Below are 22436 nucleotides of genomic sequence, written 5' to 3' on the forward strand. Positions count from 1 at the left end.
GTGTGCGTGTGTGTGTGTACGTGCGTGCGTGTGCGTGCAAAGACGGTTCCCCTATCTCTCAAGAGAGAGGGCGATCGAGGGGGGCAAGAGACAGCGCGAGGGAGGGAGAGAGAGATGGTGGAGTTAAGTGAATGATGGAGAGAAGCCGACAGAGACACGACCGCGGGCCGAGAGAGAAGGAGAAAAGAGATTTGGAGATTTAGCTTGAGACGCATAAAAGGACAAAAGCACAGAATGTCTAAGAGAACTGTGTGTGTGTGTGTGTGTGTGTGTGTGTGTGTGTGTGTGTGTGTGTGTGTGTGTGTGTGTGTGTGTGTGTGTGTGTGTGTGTGTGTGTGTGTGTGTGTGTGTGTGTGTGTGTGTGTGTGTGTGTGCGCGAGTGCGTGTCTTGCTACATCTCCATTAGGACCTGAGCCAAGCTCTGCTACTGCCAAGAACCCGGACCCCCCACCCCCCATCCCCCTCCTGAGGTAGGCCCAGGTCCAGACCACGTGATCCTCCTCTAGATATCATGGCCTGAACTCACCCCAGGTATGGGCTGAGTGTGTCTGGTGAACAAGGTGCATTATGGATCAGGCGTCCCCCAGACAACACTAGTGTGTTGTTCTGCTTGTTCAGCAGGCCTGTCTCAGCATCACTGACTCCAGCGTCACCACGTGGAGCGACACCACGTCACCACGTGGAGCGCTCACCCCGCCAACAACCCTTACTGCCAAACTCTATATTTAAACGTGCACACGGGACCAACAGAACGATTGTAGCACCGTCCAAACCTGCGGCTCCAAGCCGGTCCTGGCAATAGGAGCTGATGGAGGAGTTGCGCCAACGATAGTTGGAGCGGTCAGGCTGTTTAGCCAGGGCCGCCCGCCAAAAGCTGCCGGTCCGACCCCTGAGGTCTGCAGGCTAACCTGTCGGCATCTCAGAGCAACATGTCCTGAACCGATGCTATATATAACACTATCCAGTAAGGGTAAACATAGAGAAGAGAGTAGCCCCTTAATAACACAAACACAGGCCTCTTCCAGTCCTCTACAGTTGTTGCAAGATATCATTGACCTCAGAGGAATATTTCAATTATACAGTATTTAGTTTGACATTATGTATCCCAAGCTATAGCAATGCACAGCTTCCAGTGAGCTAGGCCCACCCAGTAACAGATGGGGCCAATGCAGTGTTTCCCACACAGACCTTAGTTGGCTGCTCATTTTTAGAAAACAATTGAATCTTTCCGAGAGAAACGGAGGAGTATACGTTTTGGTAGTGCCGTGGCCCCTCATCCATGTGAACCTGGCCCCGCCCCCATCGCCAGTGGCCCCACCCCAAGTTTCGGTGACCCCGCCCCCAGAGGTAGTCCATTAGAAATGAATGAGAGCTTGTGGCTGAGAAGCTAAGTACAGCGAGAGTGTGGTTCAGAACGCAGAAACACTGGAGAGAGCAGAGAGTCAGCATTCTGACTCCCTCTCTGTCTCCCCCTCTCTGTCTCCCTTTCTCCCCCTTCTCTTTTCCTCACTCCCCCTTTTGTGTGAAATTACAGTAGAGGCAAACACAGATATGCACTTTTTCTCCCTCTGTCTCTCACACACACACACACAGACACACGCATGTGCACACACACACACACACACACACACACACACACACACACACACACACACACACACACACACACACACACACACACACACACACACACACACACACACACACACACACACACACACACACACACACACACACAGGCCATTCACTAGGAGTATCGGAGGAGCTCTAAGGAAAACAGCCAGTAGAGAAACTGGATCAGATTCTCTGCCAAACCCAACAGGGAGACCCATCAGGGGGCCACACACAAGATAGCATAAACATAAGAGCTCCTGCCATGGACACACACACCATATGTAGGCTATGTCGGTGAACAACCAATCAGAGTACAACGAGAGGGAGAGAAATGCACTGACACACACACACACACACATACACACACACACACACACACACACACACACACACACACACACACACACACACACACACACACACACACACACACACACACACACACAAGTCACTAGGGAAATTGATAGCAGATGATGTCATCTCTATTTAATGAGTCATATTCCCACTTAGATGACAGCTGTGCGTACATGCGTGTATGCATGTGCGTGTGCGTGTGTGTCCTCTCACCCCTTATAGTAACAGGTATCATATCAACATACTGACTTGTGTTGGACAAACAGTCTGAACTCAACCGCTCTGAACTGGTTCTGAACCAGTGGAGGATTGCCAGCGACCCGGTCCTGGGAACGGTTCACAGCATTTATGTACGTTAAGCTTTCCTCTGAGCGGACCGGCGCTCAACGTCCCACTTTAGGGGCCACTCACAGCCGTCTGAATGCAGACACACCGCGTCTAGTTTACATTTAACTGAATAAAACCTCATAGGAACACACCGCGCTGTGGTCTAATGGCATCGTTTCTTCCATCTCCCATTGGTCGCTGCCTCAGCCAATCAGGGGGGGGGGGGTTCTTGGTGACCAGGGCCATGGTGACCGGGTCAGACCCGGCGGATTCCACGCTTACGGGTTGACAGGAAGTGGTCCGGGACCCGGCTCGTCACATGACCCGGTTCACAGCCTGTTCACAGCCTTGGGTCCTCGAATGAGGCTGCGTTCCAACAACCGTAGTATTTAGTACGCCAGGAAACATTTAGTATTCACCCGCATGGAGAGGAGTGAGCGTGTCCCAGAATAGTGTGGAACATGCAGTACGCCAGAGCTTTACCTCCCGTACTTCGTAAGAGTAGCTGCAGTTCGTATTACAGCGAAGAAAAGAAAAGTATGTGATTTTGGAATGCCTTAATATGTCTCTGATCCAGACGGTAAACCAGCCAGTCAGAGGACAGCAGGCAGTGAGACTGGTTTCCTGACTGGTTATGCTGCTCTGAGTGTAACAGAGACCTCCAGTCCACTTTAGGACCGAGTCAACTCTCTTGAGACGGACTACATTTAGGCTAATCTACCCATGTACTATATTACTACTGCTAGTAATTACTACTATATTGCTACTGATTTACCCATAAACTATATTGTACTGTACTGTACTGTACAAGAGTGATACATCACAGGAAGGACACCCCACAGGTGTGATACACTACAGGTGTGATACATCACAGGAGGGACACCCCACAGGTGTGATACACTACAGGTGTGATACATCACAGGAGGGACACCCCACAGGTGTGATACACTACAGGTGTGATACATCACAGGAGTGACACCCCACAGGAGTGACACCCATCAGGTGTATGCACCACAGGTGTGATATACTACAGGTGAGATATACTACAGGTGAGATATACTACAGGAGTGATACATTACAGGTTTATATACTACAGGTGAGATATACTACAGGTGAGATATATACTACAGGAGTGATACACTACAGGTGAGATACACTACAGGTGAGAAGCACTACAGGTGTGATACATGACAGGTGTGTTATAACACTACAGGTGTGATACACCTGTATACACTACAGGTGTGATACATTACAGGTGTGTGAGGGTAGGCCTCGCCCTCTCTGGCCTTTTAACTTCCCCATGATGACCCAGGTCACCAACGGGACCGGCTCTCTAAGGCCCGAGGGGTAACCCCCCACTTTAGCCTTTCATCTCCTGATCACTGAGTTACGCATCCTATCTCCTCCCAAGACCAGTGTGTGTGTGGGTGTGGGTCCCCTGGGGGCCGTAACTCAGACCAGTTATCAGGGGGTGGGGAGACAGATACTGATTATTTTCAGGGAGTTCTGCAGACACACCAAGGAGGAGGGGCCATGAGTGAGATGGTGTTACGCCCCCTATATCCCCGGTCTGCCCCCGTTCCCCCCTCGCCTGTTATTCCCCGACATCGTCCCAGTAAGGGCCGCTCTGGGAGGACGTCTCTCTCACACTCAGAGAAACCAAAGCCGGTGAATCGCAGCTGATGGGGCCGACGTCCGCGTGTTACAACGAACCCCAGTGGGCTGCTTGAGGGCCGTTGTTGTTGGCGTGACGTGAGCAGACGTGTATCGCTGTTCACATACTGCTAAAGTGAACTAAACACTGCCATGGTGAAACTACACACAGTACTGATATGGTGATGAACATACACATTGCTCATGGTGCAACGCCAGAGGTACACGTCTCAATCAAGCGCCTTAGTTCCCACGGAGGAGAGGTTTACCTGGGAAGGCTGGGGGTAGGGGGATTGACCCGGTGAAGGAGAGCCATACCTGAGCAGGCTCGGGATGGGGATGGACCCGGTGAAGGAGAAGGCTTACCTTAGCAGGCTGGGGAGGGGGATGGACCCAGTGGCGGACCCGAGGATCCCCTTCTTCGCCGTCAACAGTTTCTCCACCAGCACGACGTTCCCGGTCCGGGCGGCTTCCAGCAGCTCCTGCTCCTTCCCCATCGCGACGCTTCAAAGTTTACAAATCCAGAGCTCCACTAACGCGGAGATTATTCACGGGGATCCCCTCCACCTCCACCCTCTACCTCCACCCTCCGTCACGGTGCGGAGTGAGGAGCCATGAGAGGCGGTGTTGATCAGGGACGAGGAGCCCCCGTCGGCGGCATGCTGCAGAGATACCGACAACCCGGTCAGTCCACAAGTCAGTCCACAAGTCCACCAGTCAGTCCACCAGTCCACCAGTACACTAGTCAGTCCACCAGTACTACTAACGGTCCGGCTCCGTCTGTTGTCCAGAACAGCAGAAGGGAGAACCGTGGAGGGTGACCGCGGCGGTCCCAGACGTGATGCGAGTGCTCCCGACGTTAGTAGGATCCCGACGTTAGGAGGGTCCTAGAGTCTGTCAGAGTCACCCGGTCCGTCCGGGCAGGAAACAGCATCACCTCTGACGGTAACACGCAGCGGGTCTCTCGGGTCTCCACCGTCCGGTCAGTTCCGCTATGAGACGAGATGGTCCGGGATGAAGAAGGCGTTTTCACAGAGCCGCAGTCGCCGGTGTGTGAGCGTGTGTGCACACGCGCTCGTGCGTGTTTGTGTCAGTGTGTAAGCGTGTGCATGTGTGTGTGTGTGTGTGTCCACAGAGCTGTAATGGGCGGGGTGACGGCGCTAAGGAGGCGTTGAAGCCTCCAGACTGAGGTGAGGGGAGGAACGGTCCGCTCGAGCCGGACCGAGGACTGCCGCCTCGGTAAGTGTCGATTAAACAGAGGGAGTGATAAAGTACATCAGATAAACCATTATGAACACTGGGAGGATACTGGGATTGGGAACCACTGGTTTCTGTCATTGGGGATGCGTGTGTGTGGGTGGGTGGGTGGGGGGGAAGAGAGAGAGAGAGAGAGAGAGAGACAGAGACAGAGACAGAGACAGAGACAGAGACAGAGACAGAGACAGAGACAGAGACAGAGACAGAGACAGGATAAGATAAGTAAGAGGTGGTGTGTTCAGTGTTTACTTCCCCCCTCGGGCCGGGAGCAGACACGCCCCTCAGCAGAAGACACGCCCTTCTGCCCGCAGCGCCCCCCAGCGGACGGTACCGGAACCGGGGGTTTATTATGAGTTCATCAAGACGTTAAATCGAGGCTCATCTCTGGAATCCAGACAGTGACACGCAAATATTTAGGTAGATTATCGAGTTTGCTCTTAAGAACACTGACTTGTGGGCCTGTAGGGGAGAGAGAGGCGGGGAGATGGAGAGAGACTCAGAGGGGGGTTCAGAATATAAAGAGACAGACCTACAGAACGACAGAAAAATATATAAAAACGTATGAGATGTTAAGATGAGCGGAAGACAGAGCAGTCAGCAGTCCCCCTTGATGGTCGACATTCAATTATTCACTCTCTCCATCCTCACACCTTTAATCAGATCGGGACGGGGGTCATGACCTCTCTACTCTAGAAGACAGTCGGAGCAAACACACAGAGCACTCTGCTGACAGCCAGCCAGGGGCGGTTCTGGGCAGGGGCGCCATTTTTGCATGACAAGTGGGGGGCGCCTCGAGCACTTAAAAAAAAAAATCATCAGCGCAGTTTTCTATGATCGATCATATCATTGTGTAGGGAATTGGCATATCGGCGCCCCCTCTGGCTGCAGGCGCACCTGCTTGTTGAGAAGGTTCCCCGTGCACAGCCGGACCGGAACCCCCACTGAAGTCCCCCCCACACACACACTTTAAAGTTTAGAGGCTACCGAGGGCCGCATGAGGCCTGATCTCTAAGTACAGCAGTTGTGCAGCCCTCCCCCCTCCCCAGAGCCCAATCAGACCAGTCCGGTGGGGCCATATAAAATTCTTCACAAGTAGTACTTCTGCGTTAAAGTCTAGATATTTTGTTCAAATATAAACTTTTATTGAATTCTAAACAGACTCGTAACTCTCCAAAATGTTGATCCAACAGATATGAACACCATGCAAAAGCTTTTCAATTAGGACGGAATATAGACCAATATCTCATCTGTCAGAAACCATCAAATAGTTAAATAAATAAAGATTTTATTAATATGTAGACCATAGGGATGGGTTCAAGAGTTCAATACCCACATTCACCTGTCTCACACTCACCTGTCCCACGCTCACCTGTCTCACACTCACCTGTGAGTGGAAGGATCAGGGTTCATTAAATAAACCCTAACCGACTGACAAACCCACTTGTAGAAATCAGAAACCACGTTAAATCTTAGAACATTTTATTTCCACCAATATCTCAGCAGCTGACAGACAACATCCGTTTTTAATTCAAGTGTTTTTAGTCTCAGAGGGGGTGGAGCCTCAAATGACGAGGGGCGGAGCTTGTGGAGGGAAAGCCTCTCCCTCGCCCCGTCCACCATATCAACGTCGACCCCACCCTCATCACACTGCAGAAGAGAACAAAAGCTAAGAGACTACATACAATCAGGCGTAGACAATCTAACTCGACCGCACATTCCCGTTTTTATTTTATTGCCGCCGCGGTGATGGGGGGGGGGGGGGGGGGGGGGGAGACGCCCCTGGACCGGACCCCAGTCCCGGACCCCAGTCCCGGAATCCAGACCCCAGCAGGAGAAGGGGTGCACTGTGGGGGGGGGGTGCGATGAGAAGCCAAGTCACTAGACAAACAGTTTAGCGAGCACACTTTGGAAAGACTAAGCACATGGCGACGCCCCCTCCTGTGGGGACTGATGACGCCCTCCCCCCCCCCCGGTCGCTCCCATTGGGCCGTTGGGACAGAAGGCCGATCCAGGTCCTGCTCATGGGCACAAGGCAGCAGCAGCAGCCTGCTTCACAATTATCCACACACACACACACACACACAACTGTGTATCTAGGCAGCATCAAGGAGGGGGTGTGTCTTACTAAATAACTCCTGAGAGGATGAGGCCCCGCCCCCTCAGTCTCATCGCTCTCTACGCTTGTTCGTCATTGGTGGGTTGAGAAGTCAACAGGCAGCTGTCTATTGGACACTGATAGTGCAGGGAGGGGGGCGGGGGGATAGCATGACACACCGATCTAGGAAGGCGCTAATCTAGAAACTGGAAATACTTTTGTTATTTTGTTCTTGTTGCAATGAAATGCCGCCACACAAACACACCCCCACACACACACACACACACACACACACACACCTGGGTTAAAGGTGTTTTTCCACATTCGTTTACTATAAAGCACCATCATCCATAGTCACTCTTAAAACAACTAAAAGCTCTCTAACCCCTGACCCCTCGCGGTACATTTTTAGTGCTGTGCAAAATAAGTGTTCCCTTGTTGAAGTTCTCTTAGAGACGCGTCGGTCTCCAGGGTTCTCAAGTCACTTTGGAACCTTCTCAACAGAGACGGTTTAAAAGAAAGGTCCAAAACAAGCAGACAAAGGACCGAAAAGAAGTCCTTCTGGAGACCAAAACGAGTTCAGGGTCCCAGCGGACTGGACAGGGTCGGTCCAGTGGGGACAGGGTCTGGCCGGGGGACTGGATGTGTGGCCCTTAGGTAAGCACCCGGCCCCCTGCTTCTCTGTTGACTTTGCTTGTGAATGTTGCGTTAGTCAGCATTTTGTTTCACGCTGGCACCCTCTGGTGGCCGTGGTTGATCACTGCGGGCCGCGGCCACACCGACTTGGGGGGGAAGATGACAGGGATGGGGGTTTTGGGTGATGACGGGGAGGGGGGGGTTTGGGATGGATGACAGGGAGGGGGGGTGAGGAGGTGGGAGAGGGCGGAGCATGTTAGGGAGGACGGAGAGGAGGATGATGATGAGTAGGAGCTTGGCTCTAGCTGGTCATCTTCAGGTTCCTCATCTGGTGGAGCAGCGAGTCCTTCTCCATCTGGGCCTCTGCCAGAGCCATCTTGGCTCTGGACAGCTCCACCTTCAGACACTCGTTCTCCTCCACCAGCATCTGAGGGGGGAGTGAGAGGAAAACTTAAAATCGCAGTATGCAGTGAGAGAGTGTGAGAGCGTATGAGTTTGTGTCGGTCCTCACCTTTTCATGGTTTGATTGGATCGGGATGCAAGTGGGTGGGGCTTGCGTCTGAGTCGCCATGGCAACTCCCTGGAACACACCCACTGTCTCGGGAACCGGACTCAGAGGGCAGTCAATCAACGGCCGCACTTTGGGAGGTTTGGACTCATCTGCGGTGTCCACTAGGGGGCAGCAGAGAGGGAGTTAGTGATAGAGAGAGAGAGACATCTCTCTACTACAGTGTCCACTAGGAGTCAGCAGAGATGATATCACGTGTAAGCATGACTGACTGACTGACTGACTGACTGACTGACTGTCTGTGTTACCTCCTATAGAGAAGGAGCCGTCATCTCTCCTGTGGATCAGCAGTCGGTCCACGTGCACGCTGATGGGGTTGGGCTCAGGCTCCGACGGGTTGTCACGTGCATCATCCTGCACCACACATAGCGCACATTGGTGAGTGTGTGTGTGTGTGTGTGTGTGTGTGTGTGTGTGTGTGTGTGTGTGTGTGTGTGTGTGTGTGTGTGTGTGTGTGTGTGTGTGTGTGTGTGTGTTATGGCGTGTGCGTGGTGGCGGGTGGTAGCGTGTGTGCCTGCCCCCCTTGAGGGCCACGCGTGTGTGTCTGAGTGTGTGTGTGTGTGTGTACCCACCTTGAGGTCCACGTGTGTGTGTGTCTGTGTGTGCGTGCCCACTGCCCACCTTGAGCTCCACGTGTGTGTGTCTGTGTGTGCGTGCCCACCTTGAGGTCCACGTGTGTGTGTGTGTGTGTGTGTGCGTGTCCGTGCCCACCTTGAGGTCCACGTGTGTGTCCCTGACGCTGATCTCCAGGGGCAGGACCTGCGGTGCCGACTTGTCCTCCAGGAAGTGGGCGAGGTTCTGCAGCGTGGACGACAGGAAGCCGCCGCGGTAACCGTGGAGACGCAGCTGGAGGAAACCGCTGCGCTCGGCCAGCGGGGAGCGGGCGGCGGCGCAGGGGCCGCTTTCCAGACGGGCCTGGACCTCAGGGGGCCCGCGGGGGCCCGGCGGTTCTACCTCCACAGGGCCACCACCACCTGGGGGGGGGGGGGGGGGGGGGAGAGAGAGAGAGAGAGAGAGAGAGAGAGAGAGAGAGAGAGAGAGAGAGAGAGAGAGAGAGAGAGAGAGAGAGAGAGAGAGAGAGAGAGAGAGAGAGAGAGAGAGAGAGAGAGCACTTTAAATTAATAGAGATGGGACAGTCTACATTGCAGTCTACTGAAGGAAGAGAAAAAACAGCAGAAGGATGAGCGAGAGAGACGAGTAACAGGAGAAGAAGAAACGATGGAATAATACTGCGAACAAAACTTCAAACAAAACCACACACAGTAACTCCTCAGCGAGGCCACTCACACGAAGAGGCACACGGAGGCTAACACAGTCAGAGAGGTCAACACAGAGCCACACACACGCAGGCTCTGGCAGCGAGGTCAGCCACACACTGTTACCTGGTGTGCTCTGAGCAGCAGGTATAGGTACTGAACACACCATACCTGCAGGGAACAACAGCACATTGAACCCAGAGACCGGCCTACTGCGTGCATGGTCCTCATAAGGTGTGTGTGTGTGTGTGTGTGTGTGTGTGTGTGTGTGTGTGTGTGTGTGTGTGTGTGTGGTCATCATAAGGTCTGTGTGTGTGGTCCTCATAAGGTGAGTGTGTGTGTGGTCCTCATAAGGTGTGTGTGTTTGTGTGTGTGTGGTCATCATAAGGTCTGTGTGATCCCCATAAGGTGTGTGCGTTGGTGGTCCCCATAAGGTAGGTAGGTAGGGGTGTGTGTGTGTGTGTGTGCGTGTGCCTGCGTGTGGGTTCTTGCGTGTGCGTGTACCCACCGAGGCTGCGGTTGCTGAGGTACTGCCTCAGGCTGATGTTGCCCAGCTGGCTGGGCCGCACCTGGCCCACCTGTAGGGCCACGGCCGTGCTGTCGCCCTCCACCGCCACCGCCCCGCACACCGCCTCCACCTTCAGCACCAGCACCGACACCAGGTCCTTGGTGGGTTCGTCGATGCTCTGGGAGGCGGCGCTGACCGTGTCCGGGGACACGCCCCCCTCCTGCTCTGCACCAATGGCAGCCTCGTTGGCGCTCTCGGTGGTGCTCTGCTCGCTCACCGTGTCCTTGAAGCCCGAGATGGACACGTCGTCTGTCCAATAGAATTAGAGAAGTTACACTAGAACGTCCCACAGGAATAACGACTTGATACATGTGTTTGGAGATCAGGGACAGGATAGAGTAAAGCCTTGGGGTTGAACTCTCAGACCAAATGTTCTGGGTTCGAGTCCCAATGCTCTGCAGTCCGATCTGTAGGCTCGTAAAACCAGGGTCTCACGTACCAAACAAACACACTGTCATTAATGAAACTTCAAAATACGAGAACATGGAACTTTGGATAAAATGTCAGTAAATAGTAGCAAGCCTGTACATTACTTTAAATATATAATAGCTACTAAACCACACTGCCCTCTAGTGGTCACAGTCCTCAGCTAGCTGAACAGACTCTCTGTGTGTGGGGTCCCCATCTGAAAGGTAAATGAATGCTGAACGGACCAGCAGCGTTCACAGCCCCCCATGCGTCGCCCCCCGGCCCCCACAGCATCTCTTTAGCTACACTTCAGCATCCCAGAGGACATTAACCTAGGAGAGTCGTCTTGTCCTCCAGTAGGAAGCTGTGTGTAGCTGTCTGTGTGTTACTGTCTTCGTGTCTGTGTGTTAGGGTCTTCGTGTCTGTGTGCAGCTGTCTTCGTGTCTGTCTGTCGCTGTCTGCGTGTCTGTGTGCAGCTGTCTGCGTGTCTGTCTGTCGCTGTCTGCGTGTCTGTGTGCAGCTGTCTGCGTGTCTCTGTCTGCCTGTGTGTTTGTGTGTGTGCGTGTACCTCTCTCCAGGTCGGTGTCCTCCATCAGGTAGCTGTCTATGGAGATGTTGTCCAGTGACTGCAGCGACGGACTCTTCTTCACCGTCTTGTAGGAGACGGAGAAGCTGGACTGGGACCGCTCCTTCATCAGCCGACCACTACACACACACACACACACACGCACGCACAAAAAACGTCATCATGTGTACAGTACTTTAGACCCCCCAGACCCAGACCCAGACCGGACTACATGGTCCCCCAGACCCAGACCGGACAGACCCTACCAGACACTGAGACCCGACAAAGGAGAGCAAGCCACGAAGAAACAAGGTAGACAAAACAAACACATGGACCACGTAAGAACGCACACACCGGACACTGCGGTCCTCATGCACACATGCAGAGGAAAGGAACAAGGACTGGGGGGGGGGGTACCCCACAGACACAGTGGTCCAGACTGGTAGAGGTGGTCTTACATGGAGGACATGGAATAAAGAGAAGCTGATCGGCTCGAGTGTGAGGAGCTGAGGAGGTCAGAAACCACAGAGAGACTCCCCTTCCTTTAGAGAGCGTGGGGAGAGAGAGCATGCACACACACACACACACACACACACACACACACACACACACACACACACACACACACACACACACACACACACACACACACACACACACACACACACACACACACACACACACACACACACACGTAGAGATGGACAAGGCGGGAGAGAGAGGTCAGAGGACATACTGCAGGATTAGGCAGAGAAGGCGAGGACATGTAACGTGTACAAGTACACATTACATGTAGACAGACAGACACTTGATCCCGCCCTCAGAGTGATGGATAAGCCCAGCAGCCAATCAAGGTGTTAGGCGGCAGGCCAGAGGTGGATTACTCCTTTATGAATGAAACTGAAGCGAGTGTCCATTCAGACAGGAGAGAGACCAGGAGAGAGACCACACCCAGCAGCACCGCTTGTTCAAACGGATCAGAGAGCATTTGGCCCTCAGTAGGTCCCATTCCCATACTAAAACTAGGAATACTGTTCCCGTTCCCAGACGAAAACTAGGAATACTCTTCCCGTTCCCAGACTAAAATGAGGAATACTGTTCATGGAATGCTAAGCTAGTGGATTGGAAGATCTTTATGTTTCATTACTTAGAACTGGCACAAATAATACTGCATAGTGTGGTTAACCACGGTAAAACGTGGTCAAATGTGCTTTAGTATGGTAAGAAACACAGCCACATATGGTATAAGATTTAGAGTCTGTAAAACCTGGGAAATAAAGTTAAACCTTGTCGAATATAGGAAAACCCGGGAAATATAGTTAAACCTGGTCAAACATAGTAAAACTCAGGAAAACCTGGGAAATATAGTTAAACCTGGTCAAATATAGTAAAACCTAGTAAAACCTGGGAAAACCAATAATCTGAAGTGAACCTAATCAAACCTGGTGAACCCAAGTGCAGCCTGTGACCCTGTAGTGAACCTGGGGTGTACCTGGACACGGACTGGGGCATCTTGGGGGTGGGGTCCAGAGGGTCCTGCTCCTCCCCCCCGGTCAGACCGTCGGCCACGCCCCCGTCGTCGAAGCTCCGCCCCCCCTGGCCGCGCTCCTCCAGCGAGGCCTTGCGGCGTTGGGGGTCCGTGGGGGCGGGGCGGGCGGCGGTGGGGAGGAGGAGGGGGACGGCGCCCCCGCCCTCCGGCGCCCCCCCGCACAGCATCTGGTCCACGCCGCAGGCCTCGCCCCCGTCGCTGCCCGGCCCCAGGGTGCCGCGGCTCTCCGAGGGGGAGAGCTCCGAGCCCAGGGAGGAGCCCGAGCCCCCGCCCTGGGGGGCCACGGGCTGCAGCAGCAGGGCCACCTCCGCGCTGCGCAGCAGCAGGCCCAGGCACACGCCGAAGAGCCGGGGGTCCGGGGCCCCGGGGGGGCTGCTGGGGGTGGGGGGAGTGGGGGTGGAGGGGCTGGAGGTGGAGGTGGAGCGCTGGTCCTTGCGGTCCCTCTTGGAGCCCATGGCCTCCAGGTCCGTCTGCAGCGTCTGCTGCAGCGCCTTCAGGCTGCGCTGGAGGCGCATCAGGAACATGTACTGACGGTGGCTCACCTGCAGGGACACACACACACACACACACACAGGCACACACACACACAGGCACACACACACACACACACACACACACAGGCACACACAGACACACACACACAGGCACACACACACACACACATTAGATTGAGAATGCCTCCATCATGTGAAGGTAATTTGTTAAGCCACCCGTCAATGAGCGAGGACATCAGGGATCGAACCCAGTGCCGTTCGTCTTGCAGTGGGTCAACCTCCCCAGCGCCCCTCCGGGCCCCCATATTACTACGGCCATTTAAGAAGTCAATCACTTTGATAATGATAATAGTAATTATTATTGATGATGCTAATGGTGCCGTCACCGTCTAGCGGGACCCACCTGGGCGCTTAAGTGCTTCTGCACGTGCACCAGCACGTGCACGTCTGCGGAGGCGGGGTCGCGGGGCTCCTGCAGCCCGTTGCTGGGGGGCGGGGCGGGGCCGGCGCCGGGCTCCGCCCCCCCCTCGGTGCTGTAGTACTCCTTCAGGAGCCGCTTCCTCTGCAGCCGGCCCAGCGCCTCCTCCGAGCCGCTCCGTGATAGGCTGGCCTCCGGCCGGGGGGGCGGGGCGCCGCCGGGCTGACACGCCCACACGGCCAGCGGGAAGGAGTCCACGAAGGGCTGAGGCCGCCGCCCCTTCCCCTCGTAGTCCACCCAGAACTGGGCGAAGTGCAGCGCCCACACGTCGGCCGCCGCCGCCGGCCGCAGGGCGTGGCCGCTCAGCGCGGCCGGGGCGCCCGCGCCGGCGTAGACGCCGTTCAGGGGCGTGTCCCGCTCCTGGGCGTGGCGCCAGAAGGCGGGGTGGAGCAGGTCGAAGGAGGGGCCCTGGTCGGAGGGGGAGGGCCCGCCGCGGGGGAAGGCGTGGCCGGAGGAGGAGCAGAAGAAGGCCTCCTGCTGGAAGGCGGTCAGGAGGGCCTGCAGGTGGGTGCGCCCGCAGGACGGGTGGTGGCGGGTGTTGGTGGCCACCATCTCCGAGGTCTGCACCGACACGGAGCGCGGGAGGTCGGGGGGGTAGGAGGCGTCCCGCTCTGTGGGGACCACCAGCTGGGGGGGCCGCGAGGGAGAGAGAGAATCAATCAAACACGGGATCGAGGTAAGGATAAACCAGCTTTTACTGTCATCATATCAAAACCAAATAAGAGTTGGGGTTAGGGATGGATTGACTAGTCTATAAAATAAACTGATGGGGACCTTCTTGTCCACAATGTATCTAGCGAACGTGTGTGTGGGTGTGTGTGGTGTGTGTGTGTGGTGTGTGTGTTTGTGTGTGTGTGTGTGGTGTGTGTCTGCGTCTGTGTGTATGTGGTTGACAGACTGACTGAGCAATAACTCGTACCTTGAGCATGAGGCCGTCCACCTTGATGTCCACGTGCTCGTCGGGTTTCTGCGAGGCGTCCAGCTTGTACAGGTCCATGAACTGCTCCAGGCTCTGGCGCAGGTCCAGGGCGAACAGGTTGAGCCACACCAGGCTGCCGGGGTCCAGCACCAGCTGGAGGGCGTTGAGCTGCACGTACAGGTTGGGGCACGGGACTGTGTGGCGGTGGGGGGAGCAGGGTTACCACACAGTGCGTCAACAAGGCACACCTTAATTATCCCTGTGGGGGGACCACTACCTATACAAGTGGTCAAACATTCTTGTTTGTACGGGTGAGCACGAATGTGAACTATGGCTGCATGGCGCGTTTGTCTTTGGACAACAATGTGCGTGGGTGAGTAGGGTTAACTGGATATTTTTAGTATATATAGAGTGAACCATTTGGGTGAGTAGACCAGAGACCAGAGTGCTCGCGTTGCCTTACAGGCGGGCGTTTTCCTCTGGATCCTCAGAACAAAGTGCCCATTGACTCATTCATAATATTAACTCGTGTCGGCTGATGAGCGAGGAGAGATGGCCGTAGGGTTGGATCCCCCAGACCGCTGCTCTCCTTCAGGCTCTAGGGAGGCATTAGGGTTTATTGGGTCCAGTATGGATCACCGATATGATCACCGTCTCCCTCAGTCTGTTACTCTAAAGACCTCGGCCCTCTTGTTGACTCCAGCGTCTGTCTGCAGCCGGACGCCGCCGCCAGACATGTGATCGCTCACTTGTTCCGGTTAATTATTCAGAGCTGAAGGGAGAAGGGCGTCATGTTCCTCCCTAGAGTCTGACGTCGTGGTCAGGAAAAATCCCGGGCGTGGCCGCGGTAAAGTGGCTAGGCTGACACCGCCTTTGGCAGTTCATTTAGCGTTTAAGGGAAAGACGCTTCTAAACGCAGTACTTTAAACGCAGGCCATAGACAGAAACCAAAACGTGCTCTGCAGTGTAGGCTAGAACCAGTGGGACTCACTGGGGTAATCCTGTGTGTGTGTGTGTGTGTGTGTGTGTGTGTGTGTGTGTGTGTGTGTGTGTGTGTGTGTGTGTGTGTCTTACTGGGGTAATCCTTCCCGTCGGGAAAGTAGTACTCGGTGAACTCCACGTGGACGGCGGGCATCTCGGGGGGCAGGTAGAGGGTCTTCTTGTTGCACGAGACCATCGCCTTGGGGCTGGAGCGCCTCTGGTCCGCCGTAGACACCTATAGACACACACACACACACACACACACACACACACACACACACACACACACACACACACACACACACACACACACACACACACACACACACACACACACACACACAGTAAGCGACTGTTAATAACTTGGTCACTTTGAGCTTGTGGGCAAGTGAATATGTGAGTGGTGGAGTGAGTTAGCGAGTGAGTTAGCGAGTGAGTTAGTGAGTGAGTTAGTGAGTGAGTTAGGGAGTGACACTGTGTATTTGTGAGTGAGTGAGTGAGAGGGTGAAAGGAGCACCTGGTAGATGCAGAAGTCGGCCATGCGCAGAACCACAGAGCTGGACATGAGCTGAGTCTTAGGGCTCTGGGGAGGAGGAGGAGAGAAGGAGGTGGAGCCGGTACTGATCTTACCTAGAGAGAGAGAGAGAGAGAGAGAGAGACATAGGGGGCAGAGAGAGAGAGAGACAGAGAGAGAGAGAGACAGAGAGAGACAGGGGGACAGAGAGAGAGAGACAGAGAGAGACATAGGGGGACAGAGAGAGAGACCGAGAGAGACAGGGGGACAGAGAGAGAGAGACAGGGAGAGAGAGACAGGGGGACAGAGAGAGAGAGAGAGACAGGGGGACAGAGAGAGACAGAGAGAGAGAGAGAGAGAGACAGAGAGAGAGACACAGAGAGAGAGATAAGGGGACAGAGAGAGAGAGACATAGAGGGGAGAGAGAGAGAGCGAGAGAGACATAGAGGGGAGCGAGAGAGAGACATAGGGGGACAAAGAGAGAGAGACATAGGGGGGAGAGAGAGAGCGAGAGAGGTAAAATAATGAGGAATAAAACCATTTTGATCGACAACTCAACTCGATACAAAGTCACTGTGCCGGGCCAGAAAGCATCACCGCACCCACATGTGCGCAAATACACAAAACACACACACACACACACACACACACACACACACAGACAGACACACAAACAAAATAACCCAGACACAAACAAAGGAGCCCACACCAACACAAGAGCGCACACAGCGGTGATACCTGGCTCCAGGCACCAGCAGCACTGGGGTGGGGGCCGGGGGTGAGGGCTCCACTCTAGCAGTGGGCCCCCCGCCTCCCTAACATCTACTCCTTCTGCTCCTCCTGCTCTGTCCCGCCTCCCTAGGGGCCCATACTCACCCCCCTCTGGGGGGGGGGACACACACCCAAAGAGGAGCAGGTGAGACCGGGTCCAAGGGCACATGTGCACGCGCATAGACACACACACACACACACACACACACACACACACACACACACACACACACACACGCACACACGCACACACACATGCGCATCCACAGCCCTGATTAATGTGTAACATGTAACTGTTCCGTTATTGGTTGTACAGGTTTTGCGGTGTGTCTGTTTTGCGGTGCGTATGTGTGTGTGTGTGTGTGTGTGTGTGTGTGTGTGTGTGTGTGTGTGTGTGTGTGTGTGTGTGTGTGTGTGTGTGTGTGTTTGCACTCAGAACAGGAAGAGGTGCGGGTCTGAAGCTCATCATACAGGAACAGGAGCCCAGAGTGAGGAGGTGAACAATGGAGGAGGGAACCGTACACTTCTGCAGAAGTGTTTCAGGTGCTGGTTGTCATGTGTCTGAATCTACACACTGCTTCACATAGGTCTGTATACCTGCTGGTTTACACCTATGTGTAAGTCTATATATGTGTGTCTGTTTACGCGCGCGCGTGCGTGCGCATGTGCGTGTGCGTGTGTGTGTGTGTGTGTGTGTGTGCGTTTACGTGTGTGTAGGTCTTTATATTTGTGTGTCTTGACGTGTGTGCGTGCTGGTCTTGATTGTGAGTGTACGCCCACGGTACCATACTGGTCTTAAATGTGTGTCTGTGTGTGTATGTCTGTTTGTGTGTGTGTGCTGGTCTTTAATGAGAGTGTGCGTGCACGGTACCGTACTGGTCTTTGATGTGTGTGTCCGTGCCTGCGTGTGTGTGGGTGAGTGGTGGTCTTTAACGTGTGTGCGTGTGCCAGCGTGTGAGTGTGTGTGTGCGTGGTGGTCTTTAATGAGAGTTTGTGTGGGCGGTACCTTACTGGTCTTTACCGTGTGTTTCGTGCCTGCGTGTGTGTGCGTGCTGGTCTCTAATGAGAGTGTGTGCGGGCGGTACCGTGCTGGGGTGACCCCTGGGCGGCGCTGGGCCCCTGCTGGTCTCTGACGACGCCTTTCAGCAACTCCACGTTGACCTTGAACTCGTCCAGCAGAGAGCGAGCCCAGCCTTCCCTCGCCTTGGTGGCCTCAGAGTAGTGCATCCAGTGGAGACAGCTGTCACCTGAGGGGGGGGGGGGGACAGAGACAAAAGATAGGGAGTCAGAGACGCCTATCTACAGTAGAGGTAGAGGTTAGCTCTACATGTCTATGTTGAGGTAGAGGAGGGTCTAACATGGGGTAGAGGTCTACATGTCTATGTTGAGGTAGAGGAGGGTCTAGCATGGGGTAGAGGTTAGCTCTACATGTCTACGTCTATGTAGAGGTGGAGGTGAGGGTACCTGCTCGGTGGAGGGGGTAGTAATCCAGGGTGATGAGGCTGAAGGACAGCTGCATCGCTCCACCCGTGAGCCGCTTGTTGCTCACTTTACACGCGCACACACACACACACACACACACACACACACACACACACACACACACACACACGATTAGTGATTTATTGATTTGTGTGCAGATAAAACGTCTACATGCGGAACAGACTTTGTTTTGGTTGAGGTGAGACTTCGTGTTGACTTCAGACCGTTTATCTAAAGTCTGATCGCAGACAGACTTCAAATGTTTATGGCCTCATATTTGTAAGCACGCAATTGGCTGACAGCGAACGTAAACTCAGCCTGAACTACGAGCTGCAACATCCTTTATGGACGTTCTTAGAAAAGGTGCCTGTACTAGATTCTAATCCACAGCTTGAGGCAGAACTTTTGCAGAGTAGGACAGCAGGAGACCAGTGAGGAGATGTGTCGCGGTAAGAAGCACCGACAGGAAGTGGTGTTTTAGGCAGCATGTCGCCTGAACGACACTCAGGCCTGTCTCTCCGTGTTCCCCCCCCCCCCGTGTTACTATCACCGTTACTGTGAAAAGAAAACGAGCTGTGCAAACCCAGCTCACGACACTATTTCAACAACCCCTGTCTGGGAATTCAGAACGGGCAAATGCCATAACCAAGTCTATCAGTGTTTTTCATTGCTGCTGATCTACGGCCATTCTCCGTTGTTGACAGACAAGCTTTTTTATTAATTTTCCCCTTAACTATGAACCGTACCGTACCGTGACTCCAAAACCAAGGTACGTACCGAACCGTGACTTTTGAGTACCGTTACACCACTAGTGTTTGTGTGTGTGTGTGTGTGTGTGTGTGTGTGTGTGTGTGTGTGTGTGTGTGTGTGTGTGTGCCCGGGGAGTGGGTGTCGTCCCAGACGTGCCGGTCAGGGTGTGTGTGTGTGTTTGTTTGTGTGTCGCTGACCTTTGTCCGGGGAGTGGGTGTCGTCACAGATGTGCAGGTCCAGGTGTGTGATCTGCAGGTGGTGGGACGTCTCACACACGTCGTAGGCGCTGAACAGCCGCGCCATGCTCGCCGTCTGGTCCGCCGCGGCCGAGGACGCCGCCGTCCGCACCTGCTGGGTGGGGGGCGGAGACGACCCCTTCACACACACACACACACACACACACACACACACACACACACACACACACACACACACACACACACACACACACACACACACACACACACAGGCAGGCACACACACACACACGCGAACACACACACACACACACACACACACACACACACACACACACACACACACACACACACACAGGCAGGCACACACACACACACGCGAACACACACACACACACAGGCAGGCACACACACACACACACACACGCACAGACGCGAACACACACACTTTAAATCTGAGCATTTAAAAGCAGTTGCATTGCTTATTTCTGAAAGTTCTATGCACTAACATTATTCCTGTGCTTTCTAGGGTTTATCTTCATTGCAGAATGCACTCACTGTGAGTCGACCTTGGACAACAGTGCTGCTACATAAATGTAATGTGTTGAGCCACTTATGGGGCGCAACCCACAGTTTGAAAGCAACTGATGTACAGCAATGTTCATCAAGTGTAAACTCGCGATGAATCACATTACGTGCAGTACCACATCCTAGCCAGCAGGGGGCCTTTGAGAAGTGGTGAGCGATGGAAAGAGAGTCCCCTGTGTATGTGGGCGCTACGTGTGAAATACACCCAGAGCCGAGAGAGGGGGAGACAGAGAGACAGAGGAGGAGGGAGGGAGACAGAGGGGAGGGAGAGAGAGAGACGGAGACGTGGCAGAGGGGAAGTGGAGCAGGGAAACATGCAGAGAGGCAGACCACATATTTTCCACCCACTGACTTCCAGACCATGACACAGTCGGCCCGACACTGTGATGGGAACACAGGGGCTTAGAGAGAGAGAGAGAAACACACACACAGAGAGAGAGAGAGAGAGAGAGAGAGAGAGAGAGAGAGAGAGAGAGAGAGAGAGAGAGAGAGAGAGAGAGAGAGAGAGAGAGAGAGAGAGAGAGAGAGAGAGAGAGAGAGAGAGAGAGAGAGAGAGAGAGAGAGAGAGAGGCTAAAGAGAAGGGAGGGAGGAGGGAGAGACAGAGAGAGGGTAGAGACAGTGAGAGATGGTTGAGAGGAGGGAGAGACTGTAGGAGAGAGTAGAGAGGAAGGGAGAGACAGTTGGAGAGGTCAGAGAGGAGGGAGAGACAGTGGGAGAGGGTAGTGAAGAGGGAGACACAGTGGGAGAGGGTGGAGAAGAGGGAGAGACAGAAACAGAGGGTAAAGAGGAGGGAGAGACGGTAGGAAGGGAGTACACAGTGTGGTCGTTATTTGAGAGAGAAAGGGTTTTACACCCGCGGGTTCTCTGTGTCGTGTTACATTTGTTACACATGCTTTAAATATCATCTACCTCAGCGCTTTTATGCCAGTCTTTGTGAAATTAACTTTTTTCAGCAAGTCAAATCTGCATGATATAACAGCAGGGCTGCAGCGCGCTGAAACCAAAGCCCAGAACAGAAGTCTGCCTCCTGTCATCTGCAAGCTGGGCCAACACAGAAAACAAGGCTATGCTGACGCTAAGCCAGCAGCCCTGTTGGCTCTGACTGACAGGCCTGTGAAGCCCTCCTGCGCTCACACCTCATGTCTGCACTACAAACATATGAATGAATACACACATGTACAAGACTTGTTATGTGCACCTATATACAAGTGTCAGTGTATGCAGACACACGTGTATATATATAAGTGTCTGTGTATGCATGCACATGTATGCTGTGTGTGTTTCTGTGTGCTCTTGTGCGTATGCGTGTGTCTGTGCGAGTGCGTGTGTTTGTGTGTGTGTGTGCGTTTTCCTACCTGCTCATCGGTGGCCATGCTCTTGTGTCTGTGTGTCTGTGTGTCTGTGTGTCTGTGTGTCTATGCGTGTGTTGGTGTCCGTGCTGCTACCTGCTCCTCGCTGGCCATGCTCTTCCTCTGCTGGGCCGATCGCTCCATGGCCTCGCTCAGCGACTTGGCGTACTGGACCATGGCCTTGAGCTGGGAGTCGGTCAGCACCCACAGCAGGTCGTCCAGGATCAGCACCAGCTTGGAGGCCACCACGTAGCAGTCCTTCATCTGGACCACGGGGGGTAGACGGTCAATAGACCACAGGGAGGGTTAGACAGTCAATAGACCACAGGGAGGGTTAGACAGTAAATAGACCACAAGGAGGGTTAGACAGTTAACAGAGCACAAGGAGGGTTAGACAGTCAACAGAACCCAAGGAGGGTTAGACAGTCAACAGACCACAGGGAGGGTTAGACGGTCAACAGACCATAAGGAGGGTTAGACAGTCAACAGACCATAAGGAGAGTTAGACAGTCAATAGACAAGAAGGAGGGTTAGACAGGCAATAGACAAGAAGGAGGGTTAGACAGTCAATAGACAAAAGGAGGGTTAGACAGTCAATAGACAAAAGGAGGGTAAGACAGTCAACAGATCACAAGGTGGGTTAGACAGTCAATAGACCAAAAGGAGGGTAAGACAGTCAACCGACCATGAGGAGTGTTGGACAGTCCAAAATATGATGACACTCTCTTACGAATGAGCAAGTTTGCAAATGTCCGATCTGTCCCACATTGAGGATAAAGGGGTCACGGCCTCTGAAACTGAATGTAAATGTTTTTGTTTATTCCGTGGCGTGGAATCTAGATTGATCCTAGACACCTAGTTTGGGGTTCCATCTTGCTTTCACCCCCTGCTCTATATAAACCTACTATATTAACACTGAATCATCCCACATCAAGTATATTACTGCTCTACAAAGCCAACGTGTGGATGGAAGAGGGTTTGTAGACAAAACACTGGTTGCCATGGCGTACTTTAGGATCCTGATAAGGACTGAAACTGGCCCTGCCTGAGGCATTTGTGTGG

The 22436-nt window shown here is 53.8% G+C and overlaps 2 protein-coding genes across 2 annotated transcripts in view; both read right to left on the reverse strand.

Moving 5' to 3' along the window:
• LOC132448033 (ankyrin repeat and sterile alpha motif domain-containing protein 1B-like) overlaps positions 1 to 5114 on the reverse strand; it is a 67918-nt gene extending 62804 nt beyond the window's left edge. Inside the window, exon 1 of the mRNA XM_060039096.1 lies at positions 4315 to 5114. Coding sequence (XP_059895079.1) covers positions 4315 to 4445 — 131 coding nt within the window. The 5' untranslated portion in view covers positions 4446 to 5114. The remainder of the gene's footprint in view (positions 1 to 4314) is intronic.
• Positions 5115 to 6667: 1553 nt separating this feature from the next.
• bltp3b (bridge-like lipid transfer protein family member 3B) overlaps positions 6668 to 22436 on the reverse strand; it is a 28431-nt gene continuing 12662 nt past the window's right edge. Inside the window, exons 7-23 of the mRNA XM_060038807.1 lie at positions 21471 to 21638; positions 19437 to 19614; positions 18472 to 18555; positions 18093 to 18254; positions 16240 to 16352; positions 15816 to 15957; positions 14742 to 14935; positions 13748 to 14449; positions 12794 to 13392; positions 11760 to 11843; positions 11305 to 11441; positions 10269 to 10577; positions 9887 to 9931; positions 9216 to 9478; positions 8753 to 8858; positions 8448 to 8608; positions 6668 to 8363 (exon numbers count right to left, since the gene is read on the reverse strand). Coding sequence (XP_059894790.1) covers positions 8238 to 8363; positions 8448 to 8608; positions 8753 to 8858; positions 9216 to 9478; positions 9887 to 9931; positions 10269 to 10577; positions 11305 to 11441; positions 11760 to 11843; positions 12794 to 13392; positions 13748 to 14449; positions 14742 to 14935; positions 15816 to 15957; positions 16240 to 16352; positions 18093 to 18254; positions 18472 to 18555; positions 19437 to 19614; positions 21471 to 21638 — 3573 coding nt within the window. The 3' untranslated portion in view covers positions 6668 to 8237. The remainder of the gene's footprint in view (positions 8364 to 8447; positions 8609 to 8752; positions 8859 to 9215; positions 9479 to 9886; positions 9932 to 10268; positions 10578 to 11304; positions 11442 to 11759; positions 11844 to 12793; positions 13393 to 13747; positions 14450 to 14741; positions 14936 to 15815; positions 15958 to 16239; positions 16353 to 18092; positions 18255 to 18471; positions 18556 to 19436; positions 19615 to 21470; positions 21639 to 22436) is intronic.

Source organism: Gadus macrocephalus, chromosome 19 (assembly GCF_031168955.1).
Source record: "Gadus macrocephalus chromosome 19, ASM3116895v1".
NCBI classification, from domain to species: Eukaryota; Metazoa; Chordata; class Actinopteri; order Gadiformes; family Gadidae; genus Gadus; species Gadus macrocephalus.